A 17,696-nucleotide genomic window follows, 5' to 3' on the forward strand; every position below is an offset into this window, starting at 1 on the left:
ATTCGCAACAAGGGATTTTATTCATCACTTAATGCAGGATCACGAAAATATTGAAATTCGAGTTCAAAGTCGACTCGTGCCAGCTCATTCAAATCCTATCATAACTAGTATGAAGAATTTGCGAAACAACATACACCAGGATGAAGACAACATGTATCAAGTATTTCGACGACAACTCGTTTTCAGGTATATCTTTAGAGATTGGGAGAAGCGGAATATGGATAGGTCAGGGAATAAACGACAACAACAAGTAACAGCAACAATCGGTTTTCCGCCTATTATGTGAAGGGGTTGGGAATAATCAAAAAAATTTTAAAAAAGAAAATGGAAAATTAATAATTTCAAAAATTGGCAAATTAATAAGTGGTCCATCGATACTGCTTAAGCCTCATCGTCACTGAAGTCTGACACATCATCACCGTCCTCTCCTGGGAAATCGAACATATCGTCTGATTGAAGTTCTCCAGTGTAGAAAAGAACAGCACGTGGAATGATGGTATCACGGATAGCTTGTCCCATCTCGTAGTCGAGCTCAAGGAACTCCTCTGCCTGTTCATCGTCCTCATCTTCATTTCTCTCGTCCTTGCTCTTTGGTGGCTCGAAGAAGTTGAAGAAACTATCTGCTTTCACAGTTTTGGTGAGGAACTTTCCAGCATTAGCTCCCTTCTTTTGCTTCTTCTTGACAGCCTTCTTGGTGACGTTCTTGCCGTCTTCCCACTCAATAGTATCTCCGACAGCGCGGATGACATGTGGTCCATCGAATTGGAGTGGTGCCTCCGCATCTGGGTCGAAACCGAGCAAGTAGGTCTTGGTAAGAACTTGGTTTTTGAAGTATGGGTTGGTGGCAAAGTGGAACTCGATTTTGAAACCCTGAAGTTCAAAACATTAACTTTCGAAAACAATGAAATGCGCTTACGGCTGGATCCTTGCTAGCGGCGGTCGTCACATCAGTGAGATATGAGAGGATTGGTACGTCATGCTCCTCGATGGCTTCAGCAACAAGATCATGGGTTCTGAGAGCGGTGAGCCAGAAATCCTTGATCCCCTTTGCTGATGGGTCAGCCTCCGCAGCTTTGTACAATTCCTGAAACAAAGAAATGTCAACTAATAAGCTGGAATTGTCATAGCCATATCATCGCGCAAGAAACACAATCCAGGAGCGGGAATAAAGGACATGTTTTATTTCGCAACGAAAAAAGGCGTGCCCCACGGGAGGCAAATCTCTTGAATAGTTGCAGGCTATATAGGGAATCTTGATTAGGAACTTACAGCGAGTTGATCTCCCTCGAGTCCTTCGAGGATTGGAGTGTCGATTTGTTCTTTAGTTGGCTCGACCTCTCCCGCGACAATAGCCTTTCTTTGATCGAAAGTGGATTTGAACTTTCCTTCAAACTCGATCTCGAGCTCGTGAACACGTTTGTAGAAGTCAGATTCAATCTGAAATAAATTATATACTTAAGAACATAAACAAAGAAAACTAACCTGAATTGTCTTCATTTGAAGGTTTTTGAGAGCGCAGACGCGTTGCTTGACATTGAGAGGCAAAGCCTGAATCATGTCGAAGTTGGTGCTGAGAAGTCCAGCGTCAATATGCTCTTGATCAGCCATTTTATTACCTACAAAGCATAAATAGATGATTTTGGCATACTCTTTCAAGCAAAAAAATACGATGATTTTCGAAAATTCGAGAAAAAATCTGTAAAATTATTGTGAAACGAAGCAGTGCTGTCTAAAATCATAGGACGAGAGTTGAAAATATATTTTCCAAACAACCACTTCGCTCCTCCTCCATAAAATGTCTCTTCGCGGTGAGACCCGCGGTTAAAGGCGCACACAAGCTTATTATTTACGAGATGGTCTTTCATGCCTATATTATTTTTTATCAATGTTTTCATATTGTCGTTTGTTTTCTGGTTTGTTTTGGTGATTTACATATAATAATTGTATTGATTTTTATTTATAAAAGTATGGATTTGTTATGATAGTAAATTCTCCTGAAATTTGATTGCATTTGAAACTAATTGTAGGCACTTTTTTTTTTAAATAAACAGTTTTTTGCGTTTCAAATTCTAAAATTTGATAGCTCTTCAAATAACCCACATCTTGGAATCATATTTCTCGTTTTCTCGATTCTCTCGAAGTTCCTTAAGCTATTAGAATATTACACATAGCATTCGACGCCAGATGTTCCCCCGTTCAGCACAAAACTTCTCACTTTACTTTAAATATTTTCAACTTCCGAAAATCTTAGCGAGTTTTCAAATTCATTGTTATTTTCAGGGAAAAATGACGACGTCCTCAGAAAATATGCAAATTATGAATGGCGTGGAAGTGCCACCGTTCAGAAATTTTCACGAGTTTCTGCTGGAAACCGATCGATACGAGGTAGGCTTGAATTGTTATTACATATATTTTTAAAGAAGGGCCAACTTTTGTAGAAAATATATTTACATATGTTGAAGTTTGACTAAAGTGGTCGTTTAAAATTTTTACTTAGAGTTTAATTTAAAAATAATCGAGTTTTTTATTTCAATATTCAAAAGATAAAAATCCAATTGATTGATTTTCAGCGTCCACCATTTAACGACTTCAAGAAATGGAACAATCGAATAATCTCGAATCTTCTGTACTTTCAAACCAACTACTTTGTTACAATCATCACTTTATTCCTTCTGCACACGTTCATCAGTAGCCAGGACATTTTCGTCGGTCTTATCGCCGTTGTCGCCGTAATTGCAACTCTAATCTTTGCTGTCTCGGCTGATGCAAATATCAAAAAGGTAATGATTGACGGGAATGTGATGTTTTTATATTGATAAGAAATTCGAATTGTTGACGGAATTGATAGGTACAAAGTTTTATTGGAATTTGGAATTCAAAATTAGTTTAAGTTCAAGTTTCAGATGCAAAACGCAGCAGCATAAAATTAAGCCATGTCCACCGTAAAAAATAAAAAGAGCTCGTTTTTACCGTTTACCTGAATAGGATAAGTTAACATATGTTTCACGTAACAGTTTGTGCACTTCGTTGATGAAAATTATTGTTGTGATAATCGTTTTTTTGCAAGTTAAAGCTAAAAAAATAATTGAAAAATATAGATTAAAACATGATGGCACATAAAATTGGTCCAAAAACAATTACTGAAACCAAGAATTACCAAAAAAAAATCAAGTTTTAAGATGCGCACGGATCATCCATTGGTCACTCTTGGAGGAATAATTCTCGTTGCCTATTTCTTCATTTCTGTCTTCCAATCCGTTCTTGTGGTTGCCTTTGCGTAAGTTTTATAAAAAATTACTAATGTTGTAAAACTGTTTTCATAAGTGGACAATATTCTTATTTAATGTAAATTTGTCGCAGTTATAAATGGACTTAATAATCAAATATAACTGTAAAAAATAAAATTCTTAATGTGTTTTTTTTTTAATTTTGCTGAAATTAAAACAAAGATATATTTATTTTTGAACTCCTTGAAAGCCGGAAAATCGCTAAAATTTTCAAAATTGACTTGAAAATCTAGAATCACATATATTTTTTTGCGAAAAGCTGTCTGAAAAAATATGGTTATTACAGTCCATCACCAAACGGCTCTACGTCACCTTTAAATAAAATTACCTAATAATCAAAAGTTAAAAAACCCTTTATATAAATGATTAATAAAATAAGTGAAAGAGGAAGTTTGAAAGATAGAAACAACTACACATTTCTCGATTTTTTGGTGTGTTCTATGCATAAAATATGAGAAAATCTGTGCTAAAGTTCAGAACAACAGGAACATAACACACCAAGACAAGTTTCTTAATGAATTTTCTAACAGGATCATGCTCCATTTATAATTTTGTATAAATTTCAGCTTGCTGTTCCCAGTATTCCTGGTTCTTGTTCACGCATCTCTTCGTCTTCGTGGTATTGCTAACCGTGCCGCAAATGTGAAGGAACAGCTAGGAATCCGTACAAGTGTCATGGGACAAATTCTCGACAGAACTGGACTCAATGTGAAAGTGTAGATATCAATTCAATTCCCCCCAGCCAACTTGACATATTCTTCTCATGTTTCAACTCATCCTTCTCCCAATTTTGCCTCAAAATTAACCAAATTTTTACGTTCCACAATTTTTTAATGTATAATTATTTATTGTTCTCCGCTCAATCATTTTCCCCCCATAAATCCATGTTTGTCAATTCAAATAGTATTCGTAATAATGGTTTCTTTGGAAAACAGAAAAAATCATTTATTAGCTATACAAAAACATTATGGGAAGTAGCGAGGAAGTTTGTCGGCGTCTGAAATTTTAACATTTCAAAAAAAACTTAATTACTTTACTCACCAACTGCAACCGAACGGATTTTCTTCTTATTTTGAACGCGTTGCCAGAATGGTTCTGTGAAACGAACATTTGAACCAACAAGACTTAGCAATGGTGATCTCTTATTGATGATTTCGAACTGAAATTTGAAAATTAGTTTTTTAATTTTCAAAAGAAATTGGAAGTTTCGTAGAGAATACACTTCACGCGAGCAGAACGCCCTTGCCTTCCAGGCGGCCTACGATTGAATTGTGCCTTCACGCGTGCCTAATGCTCAAGTTAAAGTACATGGGATACTTTTAAACCATATTTTCTATCTTCTTATTGATGAGATTCAACTGAAATTAGAATTCTTGCTTCAATAGGAATGGGGATTTTCACAGGATAGCAAAAATGCGTGCCTTCTAGGCGGCCTACCATCGCCTTCTGCCTACACTCCTGTCTACTGCAATTTCTAATTTATCTCTAAAATACTTAGTTGCACTTTCAAAAAATATCTGCAAGTAGAAATACGCATATCAATCCTGTGCAAAAACTGGGGTTCAAGCCAAAATTCAGAACAGGTAGGCAGGCTCGTAGGTAAACAGTCAAGAGAAATGACTACCTGAGCTACATTAGAGAAAATCGCATATCTTCAAAATGTTCTGAAAACCCTGAAAACTCACTTCATCAGGGTCCTGGAACGAATATAGCAATTGCTTTTCAAGCCCAAACAATGGCTGACTGGAAACAATTCCGAGAATAAGGACGAGAAGCCAAGCTGCGATTGATGTGGAGTTCATTCTCTGAAGAAATTGAAATTATGAATCAAGGTATGGGAAAGTAGAAGAAGAGGGGAAAATGGGCGGAGTCAACGAAGAGTTTTGATGTCAAGTACGTTGAAAGAGAATATTGAGGTGGAAAGAGGATTTGTAGGGATGAAGCTGATGTTTCTGATTTTAGAAAAGATAAGCACTTCGTCACAAGGTGCGTGGAGCGAGTAAGAAGGATAAAATCGAAGTTATAGAGATTTTAGAATAATTGAAAAATGTGAGTTAGTACATTGAGAGACGCACTAGAAGAAATTCGGCAATAAATTTGCATAACTAGAGAATCACAAGTAAATATTTATTTTGGGTTATGGTAAACTGGGAACTTCCTCAAGTGTTTATCTAAAAGTGAATGGATTGGTTTTGATGGGTCCCTTTGCGGAAAAAATGCACACTCTTTGGTATTTTCCATTTAATTTGCCGAGGCTTCACAGCGGGCACAAAAAACAGGCTCAAAAATTTCGAATTTGTCTTACAGTTTTTTGGAAATACGTCAAGTTTTTCAGTTTCATTTTTAATTGTGATTTTAAAATTTTTTTTGAAAGGGCGACTGCCGGAAAAAAACATTTTTCTAGTGGCTATCTCTCGAATAAATTCAAAATTGAGAGAACGGCACTAATTTTAGAAAATGTGTATATAATGCAAATTTTGTGGAAATTTCAGGTTTTGTTGGTAAACACGAGAGACTCAAACTCAAAATAAGCCCTCGAAAAAGATAAATTACATGGTAGGCAGGTATGCTTTCAGGGGTCCGGAAAACAAGATAACGTATTTTACTGGTCAAAAGAAAATAATAAAGACATCTGGGTGATCAAAAAGTTCAATAACAATCACATCATTTGTAAATGAAAACATAACCTAAGCGTCAAGAAGAGGGCTTAAAAGAAGGTTTATCTCAAATCGAGAGCTGCTCTTTGGAACATCATGAGTTTAGAATGATTTTTTAAAGTGAAATGGTTAATCTTTAAGAAAAGATCTTTCAAACATCATTTTTCAGAATATAAAATCCATAACATGACTAAACTACTAAATCGAATTTATTAAGGAACCTATGCTCAACCTATCCGCCCCTTACAACAATTATATTTCCTGCATAAACCCACGCTCGTTATCACCTACTAAATTGTTTTCCAAGAAACTCCCAAACAAAGACAGAAATGATTGAAACAAGATCTATGAGACAGACTTATTAATCAACTTTACCAATAGAACAAGTGACTAAAAATAAATGTTTGTGAACTGGAGTAAAGAATACTAATTTTGATGACAAGGGAATAATGTTGGAACACCAAAAATGTTGAGAGGAAGTGACGATTAGAATATCTAAATCAAAATTATTGTGACGTAGTTGTGTGTGCAGGACAAAACAACACTAAATAATATATGTAAGGACCAGGAGAACAACAAATTTCATGTAAATGTGTGATTTGGTTCTGATCGAAAAAAGTAACTACTGCCGAAATAGAAAAAATTAATAATATGCCAAAACCAAGCACCGAAATTTATGCCAAAACAAGGTCCGGTAGGTAGAAAAGTAGGCAGGCAGGCATGAAAAAAGCATATACGCCTGAACCCGAGCCTGGAGGCTACTTTAACAGTTCACGAGTTACTTCAAAATCCATTTTTGTTTTTCATAGTTTTTTTTTTCATATTTTCATAGCCTTTATAAATTTTTTTCAAATTGACCCCTTATTCAAAACTTAACTCAATAAATGTCAAATGTATAATTTTAAATAAAAACCTAATGGTTTCCAACTTATAAGTATTAGCTAAACAGTAAATAAATAAATCCGACCAAAAAAGAGTTGTGGGAGTAAAATGCGAAATGGGATTTCCGAGTATTATATGTATGTTGTTGTAGTCAATGTCTATCAGTCGAAGGATTCAAGGGATTTGGCCATAATTAAAATAGTCTAAAAATACAAAACAGAGTTGTTACAGAAAAAGTATGTAAAACTTCGAGTATATGTGTATTTTTATTTTTAATGTTCTAGTGCCCATTTTAACTGACATGTCCAAAAATAAAAATGTGTTTTTATTCGCGATGTTCGGTTTTTTATATTATAAAGCTAACCGGGAATTAGTGTGCACAAAATAAAACTGATTTCATACTAAAGTTAATTATCCCTTCTATTTGTCTTGTTTTCAGTCTGGTAGTGTTTTGCTCTTTCAATACAAAAATAATAAATGCTCAAAAAACTCGTTGGGGCTAATTCATCAACATACAGGTTTTATAGCAATCTATGCCAGTCAGTAATGATTTTTATTTGGATAACGAAGGCTGCCTACCAATTATATAGTTTTGACTGAAATCTCATTGACTGTAAGGCTAATTTAATAAAAAATATGTTGGAAATGTTAACATATTAACGTTGTAATACATACATAGTTAGCTTCATCGGATAATATAGGAAAATGAACTGAGATATTGAAAATCCATCGCCTGCTGTGGCGATACATAATTCATAACTCAAGATTCATTTTCAAATAAAAATTCAATTGACACCCACAAATTAATTTCAAGGATCTAGAATTAACTCTCAGCTGACTGATTTTGAATCGAAAGATTGAAATTAAATTTCAGAAAAAAGATAGCTTCTTAGTCAGTGAAGCACAATGAGCAGGTCGGGTGATTCATGGATGAAGAGAGCAAGTATCGAATTTTTAGTTGAAAGATTAGAAATTCAACTTTGAGTTTTCCGCAGCAAAACTGACCGGATGTAAAAGTGATGAAGTCAGTGGTCACTTGAAATGACTATACACTAATTTGTAGCATCAAGTTTCCGGATTTAATCACAATATGCTTGTAAAAATTTATATGAGAGTGATGAGCAAAAATTGAACTTTGAAACGGAAATATTATTAATTCAAATTTTAAGGAAAAATATGTTTGATTTAAGAAATATGTTAAAGTTTTAGTCGTAACCATAAAGTATCCATTTTCTTTTAGATCATACATCCAGTTGTTATAATATGAACTAGCTCACACGTGCAACTATACACATAACAAAGTGAACAAATTATTTCAAAATCAGATAGATGCTCTAGTAATGTCCTTATGGATAATTGAATTACAGCATCCTTTTTCTGCAAGTGCACACATTTCGTTTTCTTGCTTCAGATTAAGATGGATTAATTGTATGTGTGTGTGTACATGACATCCGAAAAAAAAGAAGAGCTCTGAATGTCTAGAATGAGTTCTGACGTAGTTGTGTAGTAAATGGTTCATGGCAATGAAACACCTTCAGAAATTTAGAAATTCGGCAATAATCGAGGAAAAATAAGCGAAAAATTATTTCCTACTAAAGTCTGGTAAGTAGAATCTCTTTTTTTTATCTTACAAAATTATTGAGATTTGGTCATTCTTCCTGGATATTGAAAATAATTTTCAATAACTTGCCAAAATTAGAAAATTGTCGAATATAATAAAATATCAGTTGCGACTATTGGGAATCGCTGAAATGCCAAAAATCGGGATTGGCAAAAGGCTGGTCTAGCTAGTAATAATTTTGAACGTCATGAGAAACTATTGTCACTTTCCATGGTTTTTAAAAACCATGGAAAACGTTGCGTGTAGGGAACCCACAAAAAATATGTACACACTTAAAAATAATGTGCAACGTTTGATACTTAATGTACTAAGAAAAAGAGAAGTGATATTTCAAAATGTTTTCTTGGCAATAATTAGTTCCCAGAGAACAGAAAAAAAGAAAGATTTCCAGTTCAATGCGTGGAAAAGTGTTTTAAAAACAAAATTGGACACAAAATTTGCTAGAAAAAATATAAAATTTAGCGTGCAAAAAACTAAACGAGGCATGACACTATTCCATAACCATGACGAATTTCAACTTTATTTAGAAATTCTAAATTTTTCTTTAAGTTTTCAAATGTGTTGAATTTGGCACCCCACCGAGTGGTTTTTTTCAAAAAGAATAAAAAAAGTAAAATACTTCCGAAATAGAGAGAAAATAAAACAAAAAAATGGAAAAGTCTAAAAGGTGAAAGAGATTAAAAAATGGAAAAGTCAAAAATCTACTTCGAATTTCTAAAATATTTTATTTTCCACCAAGCTCATTAATTGAAACACATACTGGTGTATTTTTTTATTATAAAAAGCTTAATGTTCAAAAGTCAAATACTACGTAAGAACTGAGAGATAACTAACTTGAGTCATTCATGTGTACATACAAATGTACGTACTTTCTTTTATTTAATTTCCATTCCTCTCTTTTTTCTTAACTAAATTTGTCGATTTTATATCCACTTCGCGCTTAACGAAGCGGATAATACAGTGGTTTGTTTGGTTGCTCCTGCTTGGGAGAAAATTTCGAAAAAGAAAACGCGATAGAATAAATATACTCGAAAACATAAAATCGTCAAGAGAAATCTCCAGATTTGTTCGTATTATTTTGCCAAAACTGAGAAATTTGCTGATTGAGCTCAAGTTTGGTCTTAAATATTTTACTTGGATAAGAATTTGGCAAAGCTTTCAGTCGACATAAAGTAAATGTTTATAACGCATGAGCTTCTAGCGTCCCACGTCGTTAAAACATTTTGATTCCACATTTCCTCTATCAGTTTTACAATCAAGACTAATTTATCATTGGTCTGTAGAAGTGGTAGACTATTTTTAAATGTCCTTTAGTTTTGGATGAACAATCGATTTTCGTCTTTACAAGCTTATTGAGAAAATATGGTGACTTACAAGGAAAGTATTTCAGCTCACTTTTAGACTTTCCCAGAAACCTGTGTCATGTTTAAGAGGACCCTTCAAATAGGTCATTTTCAAAGAAAAAAAACTGTAGCATTCTCTGATAAAACTTTATTCAATCAACTTTTCAATAATTTCCAGCTGCACATAACTATTTCTCTTCACTCAAGCTGATATCCTGGCTGTGATAAACGTCTCTGAAAATCGAAAGTTGTTTCAGGAGAAAGAGTTCCCTAATATTACCCATCAACAACAGCGATAGGTGCTAGTGGAATCTTGGTTGACTTCTTCTCTCCGGAAAAAAGTACAGGTGTGGGTGATTAGGAAGTAAATTTCATAGTTATTCTGAAATAATCGTTCATTAATGTTTTTGTACAACCAAACCACTATTTCATTGAGCTTACATCCAATATTCCATCTCCATGATCCTCACAATCAATTTTGTAACCGTAACCTGGTTTGGATTTAGTGAATTCAATCGTCTCACCAAGCAGATCATCCGATCTAAAAATATTAGGTCTTCTAGAAAAAGATAAATAAATTTTAGATGGAGTAGTGAAATTTGGATCTTTATTTTATTACTCCAAAAATTCTCTACAAATAAATACCACCAATAAAGGTGATAGTTGAATGAAAATAAAGTTCCAGTCTCAGCGATATTAAAAAATTGGCAAAAATTTGATACTAGCAATTAAAAAAAAGTATCTTTAGTGGACATTTTTTTCAGTGCAAATAACTTACAGGCTATCAGCTTCATACACAACCAATTTCTGGAACCAAATCCTGGTTGAGTTCAATGTGAAGCCACAGGTTAAAGTTCCATTGAAATGGAATTTTGTTGTCAAGGCATCGACCTCGAAACCAGAGAAGAAGCACACAAAGATGAAAGTCGAACCAACAAGAAGACGAGACATTTCGAGTAGAATGAAGAAAAATGGAATATCCATGGAAATTTATACAAGAAATTTGATTGATTCAAACCGAATTATGAGGTTCCCGTGTGTGGGTGGATGCAATATTTCCATTTCCCAAGGTGATAAAGTATCTTGGTTTTGATTGTAAAATTTACAACGAATTTCCAAGATTGAGAAGGTTTTAAGATCGTTTGTATGGATCAATCAAAAGGTGGTAATTTATAAAAAATTATACTATACCATTCCTTTTGTCAGAAAGAAATTAAACTCACGTCGATATTGGATCATTTTTTGGCAGATTTTTACTCCTACTGCTCCTACGGTGTCGAAATGACCGAATATCACTATGAGTGGCAAAAACTGAGTAATTGTCACTTTTTGACAGTAAATAAAAAACGTTCACATTGTTTTTGAAAAGTTTTATTTTACTTGAATTTTTTAAATGATTTTTTACAAGTTAAAGCTTAGAGCCTGACAAAATTAATAACTGCCGACTCGAATAGTTTTGGCCGAAAAAAAAAACAATTATAGTTGAAATCTCAAACACTTCTATGAAAAAGTCGGAGCACAGAAACAGCAGTTAAATATCCAATTTTTCGATAATTTCAAAAGAAATTCCTAGTATCTCCACCAAAATGCTTAATTTTTAATTTGATTTCGGTAGTAAAAATGGAAGTTTCCAGCTTTCTGGCATGAAAAAATCTATTTGGCTCGTTCTGCATTTTTTTTAAACCTTTTTCCTTTTTCTTTCAACGACAATGAAACCCTCTTTTGACGGTCTGCGACTTCAGGTGAGGCTCGCGATTCGGATTGGGAAGGTGACGACGGTTCGACGATCGAGTTTTTCAAATTGGAGACACATCCAACACGGCTTTGGCGTCCAGGGGTCTTGTCCGATGGAGTACGTGGAATTCGAAACGGGCGTTGAGGCGTTTTTCTGCAATTTTTCAGATTAATTTTTATGTTTTCAGCTTAAAGATACTAAAAATATGGAAGAAGAGTGCAAAAACAGTCGTATCGAACCTTCGTTATTTTTGCTAAAAAGATACGGTACCCGGTCCCGACACGACTTTTTTTTGTTAAATACAAACGACTCGTTTGAAACGAGTATGCCCCTTTAAAGAGTACTGTAATTTGAAACTCTCGCTACTGCGGAATTTTCATAGAATTTCTCACAATTTCTTGAAATTTCTTTGATTTTAATTTTTTAAATAAATAAATAAATAAGTTTTTAACGAAAAACAATAAAAAAATACTACAGTTTGAGATTCCTGTACTATTCAAAGGCGCACATCGATTTTTATTATAGTTGTCGTTTCGAAACCGGGAAATCTTTTGCTTTTCAGAAAAATAAATTTAAAAAAGTCTAATTTTGAGGTATTTTCTTAGATTTTTTAAAATGCATTTTTCAATGGAACTTTATAGTAACTTTTATGCATATTCTTACTACATTGCAAAGTAAAACAGAATAAACCCAAAATAATTTAAAATGATAATAAATTACCTAGGCGATTCAGTTGTAACTGTGTAACCAGCGGTTCCTCCGAGTCCTCCGCTCATGGGAACACTTCTCTCAGTTTTTTCGCGAATCTTCATAATTGGTCCAGGCGTTCCGGCAATGGGCATCTGTTTGGCATGCCGATTCTTAGTGAACGATTGCATCAAGTCAAGAGCATGAATTGGACGAGCTTCTGGGAACATATTGATATTGAGACGTCCTTTTGTACGGCATGGATCATGTTTTTGAAGTGACTCTTCAAGTGGCTCCCATCCACCGCCAACACGAACCATCACAGTTGATCGAAGGATACGAACCATTCTCTTGATATGGGTATCTCCAAACTGAAATAATTTTAAAATAGGACGAATGGTTTTGTGTTTTCGCTTGTATAGACTTAAATTCAGCAGAATAAGAAACATAATTTCATACTGGGACGTTTCAAAAATGTCTCAAAATTTCGAGAAAAGGGCTAATTTTAGCTAAAACATTTCAAACAAAAAATAATTTACGACCCATGGAAAGACATGAAAAAGATGACAAACTTTGAGATTTCAGTAAAATTTTTTTTTTGAAATTTTGGGCTGTCATAAAATTTTTAATTATTCGAATTTTTGAAAAAAAAAAACATTGTTTTTTCGATTGTTTTTTCGAAAAATAATAACCTCGGAAATTGCTTTTTGAACGCTGCAAAAATAACCAACAAATGTGTTTTTTTCCCGAAACATAAATACTACAGTAACCCCCATTAGATGTCAACTACCGTACCCTATAATAATTCTCGGAAATCTTCTCAATTTGATATGGAGTACAGCAGCTGCACGTCTCTTTTAGCAGCTCGATCTCGTTCGTTATCTTCTCAGTCTCTGTTTGTGGATGCGCGATTCTCTGGAAAATTCAATTTTTCAGTCAAACGTATGGTATTTTCAGACGACTAACATTAGAAGCATTGCATCGATCAATTAGTCCTTCTTTATCAGAAATCAATTCAACAACATCTGAATACGCGTCTTCAACATGTTTCATCAAAGAATCCAGTTCTTTCGCATCAGATTCAGGCCCAACCGTCTTCATCACGAGCTTACTCTCCGAAATAAATGTATCCTTCTTTTCTTCAACTGGCTTCAACAATACTTTCAATTGTTCAATCTTTTTGGAAACTTGTTTTGAATCCAGAAGCAATGACGGGCTTTCTTGGAGAGCTTCATCCTTGGATATTTCTTCGAGAGCCTTGAAAATGTGATCAGCATCCGCTTGAAGCTTGCCAATCTCTTCTTCGAGACGCTTACCACCACTGGCGACATACTGAAAACTTGAACATTTGCATGTTTTTAGCTTTTAATGTGTTCTTTTGAAATTGAGGGTTATAAAACAAATGCTCACTTTGCTCATCTCTGGCTCCAGTGGAAAAGCATTATTGAGCGACGAAACGTATGTGATGATTGACTTCTCATCCGGATTATTGTTTGTGTCGACATCTTCAGCATCAAGAAGACGTCCGGCTCCAAATTCGGCGTCCGCTGCGGCTAATGCGATGTTCAATCGTTCCGTGTTGGAAACTGAATCCGAATTAATCTGTAAATCAAGATTATAATTAAATAGAAACATAATCTCTAGTCTCTGCCTAGGTTTAAAAGGCTCTTATCAGTCCCGATGGGACTCAAACTTATGAAATATATATTTTTCAGCCTAACAACTAACATTAGAAGCATTGCATCGATCAATTAGTCCTTCTTTATCAGAAATCAATTCGAAAACATCTGAATACGCGTCTTCGACTTGTTTCAACAAAGAATCCAGTTCTTTCGTATCTGCTTCAGGTCCAGCCGTCTTCATCACGAGCTTGCACTCCGAAATAAATGTATCCTTTTTTTCTTCAACTGGCTTTAACAACTCTTTCAATTTTTGAATTTTGTTGAATCGAATTTGTTTGGAATACAGAAGCAATGACGGGCTTTCTTGGAGAGCTTCATCTTTAGACATTACTGCGAGAGCCTCGAAAATGTGATCAGCATCTGCTTGAAGCTTGCCAATCTCTTCTTCGAAGCCTTTTCCACCACTGGCGGCCAACTGAAAATTTGAACATTAGCATGTTTTTAGCTTTTTCGTGTGGATTTATTTCGAATTCGAGGGTTATAAACCAAATGCTCACTCTGCTCATCTCTGGGTCCTGTGGAGCATTGTTAAGCGACGAAACATATGTGATGACCGGCTTTTCATCCGGATTGTTGTTTGTGTCGACATCTTCGGCGTCAAGAAGACGTCCGGCTCCAAATTCGGGGTCCGCTGCGGCGAAAGCGAGGTTCAGGCTTTCAGTGTTGGGAACTGAGTCCGAATTTATCTGTAAACCATTGGATACTGGATTGCTTCTCGCAACTCTCTGTGAAAAAACAAACCGTGTGTGACACACGAATTTTTAGTTTAAAGAGGTAATACACTCTTATCAGTCCCGATGGGGCTCTAATGAATTAAATATATTTTTCAGCCTAACAACTAACATTAGAAGCATTAAATCGATCAATTAGTCCTTCTTTATCAGAAATCAATTCGAAAACATCTGAATACGCGTCTTCAACATGTTTCATCAAAGAATCCAGTTCTTTCGCATCAGATTCAGGCCCAGCCGTCCTCATCACGAGCTTACACTTCGAAATAAATGTATCCTTTTTTTCTTCAACTAGCTTCAACAATACTTTCAATTGTTCAATCTTTTTGGAAACTTGTTTTGAAACCAGAAGCAATGACGGGCTTTCTTGGAGAGCTTCATCCTTGGATATTACTGCGAGAGCTTCGAAAATGTGATCAGCATCCGCTTGAAGCTTGCCAATCTCTTCTTCGAGGCGCTTTCCACCACTGGCGGCGAACTGAAAACTTGAAAATTCGATTTTAAGGGCTATAAACCAAATGCTCACTTTGCTCATCTCTGGCTCCTGTGGAAGAGCATTGTAAAGCGATGAAACGTATGTGATGATCGATTTCTCATCCGGATTGTTTGTGTCGACATCTTCAGCATCAAGAAGACGTTCGACTCCGAATTCGCGGTCCGCTGCTGCGAAAGCAATGTTCAATCGTTCCGTGTTGGAAACTGAATCCGAATTGATCTGTAAATCAAGATTATAATTAAATAGAAACACAATCTATAGCTTGTGTCCAGCGATTGTGTGCTTTCAGAAAGTACAAATTTGACGAAAAACAATTGTACATATTTCTAAAAAAGCGCTAGAACTGATTTCGCAACAAATGTAAAATACCTTATTCCAATCGATAGCACTGCTTCTATAACGATGAATAATTGCATTGAAGGCGAGTCCATCACGCCATGAATTCGAGAAGTTAATCACATTCCCACGTGGATATTCAGCAGTCGTAATTAGATTGTTTCGTCAAGATTTAAGTAATATTAGCATGTCGAATTGTGTTGTATTTTTCGAAAATATCCAGAATAACTCAGAAAATCTCTCGGCATGAACTGCTAAACTAAAAAAATCGAGAAATCCTAATTCTTGATAAACTTCAAACAGAAAAAATACGAATCTTTCGGCAAATTTCAGAAAATCTCTAAATTCTTGATGAAGTAAGAACTTTTCCTATAAACTTCCAATTTTTAAAGCAAATTTTGCCAGAAACGGATAGTTTGAACTACATTTTCCGCATGCGCGTTTCGCAGAAATCGGAAACTTTTTAATTTTTTAGTGTATTTTCAGCTCTAACCTCTCCAAACCCATTTCCAACTTTGTTGCCAACCAAAATGACCGGAGTCTCGTGGTAGTCTCCGAAGGGCTGGTGAATCAGCGGTAGCCACCTGAAAATTCAAAATTATTGATTTTTTAACAGATAATTTCGATTAAAACGCACTTTGTTTGAATTCCATCAACAGTGGACTCGTCTGTAACCGAGCGAGTAGACCACTCAAATGACATTCGCCTGGCGGATTTCCGACACAATCCAATTTTCATCTGAAAAATTGATTTAATTATTTGATTTTAAGGTTTCTAGCAATTTATTTACCTTCTTCCTTAATCGATAAGTCCACGATACTCGTGGTGACGTTTTCCGGGGTGACATCCGCTGGTATGAGCACTCTGAATAGGAAAAATGTTGAATTTAAATTTACTAACAATTAATAACCTGTCTAATCTCCGGGGAACTGCATCAACCCATTCATCCTCGAGAAGACTCATCACCAGCGACGTCTTTCCGCATCCTTCGTCGCCGATCAGAACGATCCGCACGTCGGCCAGCGTCTCGTCGTCGCTCATTCTGTAATAAATTGAAATTTAGGCGAAAATTCGTATGAAACGGAGGCGAGGTTGATAAATAGAAAGATGAAAGCTCAAGTTCGAAAAGCGTTTCCGTGAGGAGCAAATATAAAAAGAGAAGGAGAAATGGAGCGGAAAATGAGAAGCAAATTTTTGATGAGAAAATACACTCCGATGGACTGGACTTGCCGCGTTATTCAAATCACAAATTCGGACAATTCCACTGGAAAAAAGTCTGTGCAAAGCCTGGAAAACTCGAAATTGGATAAATTGCAAGAAAAAGCCTCGTCAAATCAATCATGTGCTGTTCATATATATGTAGAAAGGTGGAAACTCCACAGCATCGTGCACACATTAAAAAATTCGAACTACTAAAAACACGTGAACATGAGTATAATTGAAACGTGAAAAATAAACGTGTCGACAGTTTTCTTCGTAGTTTTTAAATATGAAACTTGAAACTATGTTCATTTTATTTGAAAAACATTTTTCGAATTTTGTCTAATTTAAAAGTGTTTCTGCTCAATTCGTACCATTTCCTTAGAAGGTTGGTCGATGTTCAATTATTTTTTTCAGATACAAGTTTTTTTTCAAAATCAAGCTGTTTTGCAGTAGTTTTTCCAAAATTTTTGAATTTTCTTCGCAAAAAGTTTCAATGCAGCATTGTTTTCTTCGAATTTTCTATATTTATTTTTAATTGAAATTACTAAAAACGCGCGAACAAGAGTATTTGAAAAGTGAAAATTAAACTTTAAGTGTTTCTACTACGCACACGTGGCAACAGTTTTCTTGCTGGTTTTAAGTATAAATCTTGGAAATATATTCATTTTTTGTTGATTCCATGTTTTGAATTGTTGTTTTTTGTTTTTTTAAAGAAATTTAAAAATCATTTGCATCATTATACCATTTGTTATTACATACTTCGGGTAGTTTTGAAATTCTTTTGCCAAAAGTTTCAATTCTGCATAGTTATCTTTTCTCGGGGCAAATGATGAATGCCATACTTTGGAATATGTTCCAACAACCAATCTTCTGGTTTTGTTCATGTTGTTTTGGCCTAGAAGGAGACATGGCAAGGCAAGGTTCCAAAGTATTCCCAAGAGACAACTGACCTGGTGACCTGGGGTCAGTAGGTCATAGATATCGTCCTGGGTGATGTTTACAACCATCTGAGACTTATTTTTAGACACTACAACAG

At 35.1% G+C, this 17,696-nt stretch overlaps 5 protein-coding genes, 1 non-coding gene and 1 pseudogene across 8 annotated transcripts; 1 reads left to right on the forward strand and 6 right to left on the reverse strand.

The window, feature by feature from the left end:
- Nucleotide 1: 1 nt before the first annotated feature.
- On the reverse strand, nucleotides 2–1,616 carry nap-1 (Nucleosome assembly protein 1-like 1). The gene is made up of 4 exons (NM_069021.9): nucleotides 1,483–1,616; nucleotides 1,270–1,437; nucleotides 917–1,084; nucleotides 2–870 (listed from the first exon to the last, which is right to left on the reverse strand). Exons 1-4 carry the CDS (start codon nucleotides 1,606–1,608, stop codon nucleotides 382–384), a joined length of 951 nt encoding a protein of 316 aa, NP_501422.1. The 5' UTR covers nucleotides 1,609–1,616; the 3' UTR covers nucleotides 2–381.
- On the reverse strand, nucleotides 1,117–1,238 carry D2096.14. The gene has a single exon (NR_003447.1). It is a non-coding gene; the product is annotated as a small nucleolar RNA D2096.14 (small nucleolar RNA).
- A 663-nt stretch (nucleotides 1,617–2,279) lies between the features above and the next one.
- Nucleotides 2,280–4,233, forward strand: praf-3 (PRA1 family protein). 2 transcript variants are annotated; one of them, NM_001383143.1, is made up of 4 exons: nucleotides 2,280–2,385; nucleotides 2,571–2,780; nucleotides 3,173–3,277; nucleotides 3,854–4,233. In NM_001383143.1, the coding sequence occupies exons 3-4, from the start codon at nucleotides 3,180–3,182 to the stop codon at nucleotides 4,005–4,007; spliced, it is 252 nt and encodes an 83-aa protein (NP_001370621.1). In that variant the 5' UTR covers nucleotides 2,280–2,385; nucleotides 2,571–2,780; nucleotides 3,173–3,179; the 3' UTR covers nucleotides 4,008–4,233. The 2 variants fall into 2 exon arrangements, with proteins under 2 accessions (NP_001370621.1, NP_001023104.1); NM_001027933.4 differs by having other exon boundaries at nucleotides 2,281–2,385; nucleotides 3,180–3,277; nucleotides 3,854–4,182.
- Nucleotides 4,225–5,092, reverse strand: nssp-44 (Neuropeptide-Like Protein). Its single transcript, NM_069023.3, has 3 exons — nucleotides 4,973–5,092; nucleotides 4,329–4,446; nucleotides 4,225–4,284 (listed from the first exon to the last, which is right to left on the reverse strand). Exons 1-3 carry the CDS (start codon nucleotides 5,087–5,089, stop codon nucleotides 4,253–4,255), a joined length of 267 nt encoding a protein of 88 aa, NP_501424.1. The 5' UTR covers nucleotides 5,090–5,092; the 3' UTR covers nucleotides 4,225–4,252.
- A 4,830-nt stretch (nucleotides 5,093–9,922) lies between these two features.
- D2096.10 (C6 domain-containing protein) lies at nucleotides 9,923–11,536 on the reverse strand. The gene is made up of 5 exons (NM_001392349.1): nucleotides 11,475–11,536; nucleotides 10,569–10,751; nucleotides 10,232–10,331; nucleotides 10,071–10,172; nucleotides 9,923–10,024 (listed from the first exon to the last, which is right to left on the reverse strand). Exons 2-4 carry the CDS (start codon nucleotides 10,739–10,741, stop codon nucleotides 10,074–10,076), a joined length of 372 nt encoding a protein of 123 aa, NP_001379845.1. The 5' UTR covers nucleotides 10,742–10,751; nucleotides 11,475–11,536; the 3' UTR covers nucleotides 9,923–10,024; nucleotides 10,071–10,073.
- On the reverse strand, nucleotides 11,150–16,502 carry D2096.11 (GAR domain-containing protein). The gene is made up of 14 exons (NM_001392350.1): nucleotides 16,368–16,502; nucleotides 16,248–16,321; nucleotides 16,095–16,195; nucleotides 15,951–16,041; nucleotides 15,491–15,716; nucleotides 15,152–15,340; nucleotides 14,738–15,103; nucleotides 14,392–14,580; nucleotides 13,941–14,309; nucleotides 13,623–13,814; nucleotides 13,179–13,544; nucleotides 13,008–13,127; nucleotides 12,246–12,583; nucleotides 11,150–11,678 (listed from the first exon to the last, which is right to left on the reverse strand). The coding sequence occupies exons 6-14, from the start codon at nucleotides 15,158–15,160 to the stop codon at nucleotides 11,444–11,446; spliced, it is 2,184 nt and encodes a 727-aa protein (NP_001379846.1). The 5' UTR covers nucleotides 15,161–15,340; nucleotides 15,491–15,716; nucleotides 15,951–16,041; nucleotides 16,095–16,195; nucleotides 16,248–16,321; nucleotides 16,368–16,502; the 3' UTR covers nucleotides 11,150–11,443.
- Nucleotides 15,756–16,498, reverse strand: D2096.16 (annotated as a pseudogene). Its single transcript has 4 exons — nucleotides 16,368–16,498; nucleotides 16,248–16,321; nucleotides 16,095–16,195; nucleotides 15,756–16,041 (listed from the first exon to the last, which is right to left on the reverse strand). Coding segments are annotated over exons 1-4 (592 nt in total).
- Nucleotides 16,503–17,696: the final 1,194 nt, after the last annotated feature.

Source organism: Caenorhabditis elegans, chromosome IV (genome assembly GCF_000002985.6).
Source record: "Caenorhabditis elegans chromosome IV".
Lineage (NCBI taxonomy): Eukaryota > Metazoa > Nematoda > Chromadorea > Rhabditida > Rhabditidae > Caenorhabditis > Caenorhabditis elegans.

Bases quoted from the DNA above. Each gene is read 5' to 3' on its own strand.
- D2096.11 (NM_001392350.1), bottom strand. The intron at 13,545-13,622 runs GTGAGCATTTGT...TCAAGTTTTCAG, and splicing joins TGGAGCCAGAGATGAGCAAA to TATGTCGCCAGTGGTGGTAA. The intron at 12,584-13,007 runs GTACGGTAGTTG...AAATTATTTCAG, and splicing joins TTTCCGAGAATTATTATAGG to TTTGGAGATACCCATATCAA.
- praf-3 (NM_001027933.4), top strand. From the start codon at position 2,287: ATGACGACGTCCTCAGAAAATATGCAAATTATGAATGGCGTGGAAGTG. The intron at 2,781-3,179 runs GTAATGATTGAC...TCAAGTTTTAAG, and splicing joins CTGATGCAAATATCAAAAAG to ATGCGCACGGATCATCCATT. The intron at 3,278-3,853 runs GTAAGTTTTATA...TATAAATTTCAG, and splicing joins GTTCTTGTGGTTGCCTTTGC to CTTGCTGTTCCCAGTATTCC.
- D2096.10 (NM_001392349.1), bottom strand. From the start codon at position 10,741: ATGTCTCGTCTTCTTGTTGGTTCGACTTTCATCTTTGTGTGCTTCTTC. The intron at 10,332-10,568 runs GTAAGTTATTTG...TAATATTTTTAG, and splicing joins GTGTATGAAGCTGATAGCCT to ATCGGATGATCTGCTTGGTG. The intron at 10,173-10,231 runs GTAAGCTCAATG...CGATTATTTCAG, and splicing joins ATGGAGATGGAATATTGGAT to AATAACTATGAAATTTACTT.
- nap-1 (NM_069021.9), bottom strand. From the start codon at position 1,608: ATGGCTGATCAAGAGCATATTGACGCTGGACTTCTCAGCACCAACTTC. The intron at 1,085-1,269 runs GTAAGTTCCTAA...TCTTTGTTTCAG, and splicing joins TCGAGGGAGATCAACTCGCT to GAATTGTACAAAGCTGCGGA. The intron at 871-916 runs GTAAGCGCATTT...TTTGAACTTCAG, and splicing joins CCGCTAGCAAGGATCCAGCC to GGTTTCAAAATCGAGTTCCA.
- nssp-44 (NM_069023.3), bottom strand. From the start codon at position 5,089: ATGAACTCCACATCAATCGCAGCTTGGCTTCTCGTCCTTATTCTCGGA. The intron at 4,447-4,972 runs GTGAGTTTTCAG...TTCAAATTTCAG, and splicing joins CGTTCCAGGACCCTGATGAA to TTCGAAATCATCAATAAGAG. The intron at 4,285-4,328 runs GTGAGTAAAGTA...TTAAAATTTCAG, and splicing joins AATCCGTTCGGTTGCAGTTG to ACGCCGACAAACTTCCTCGC.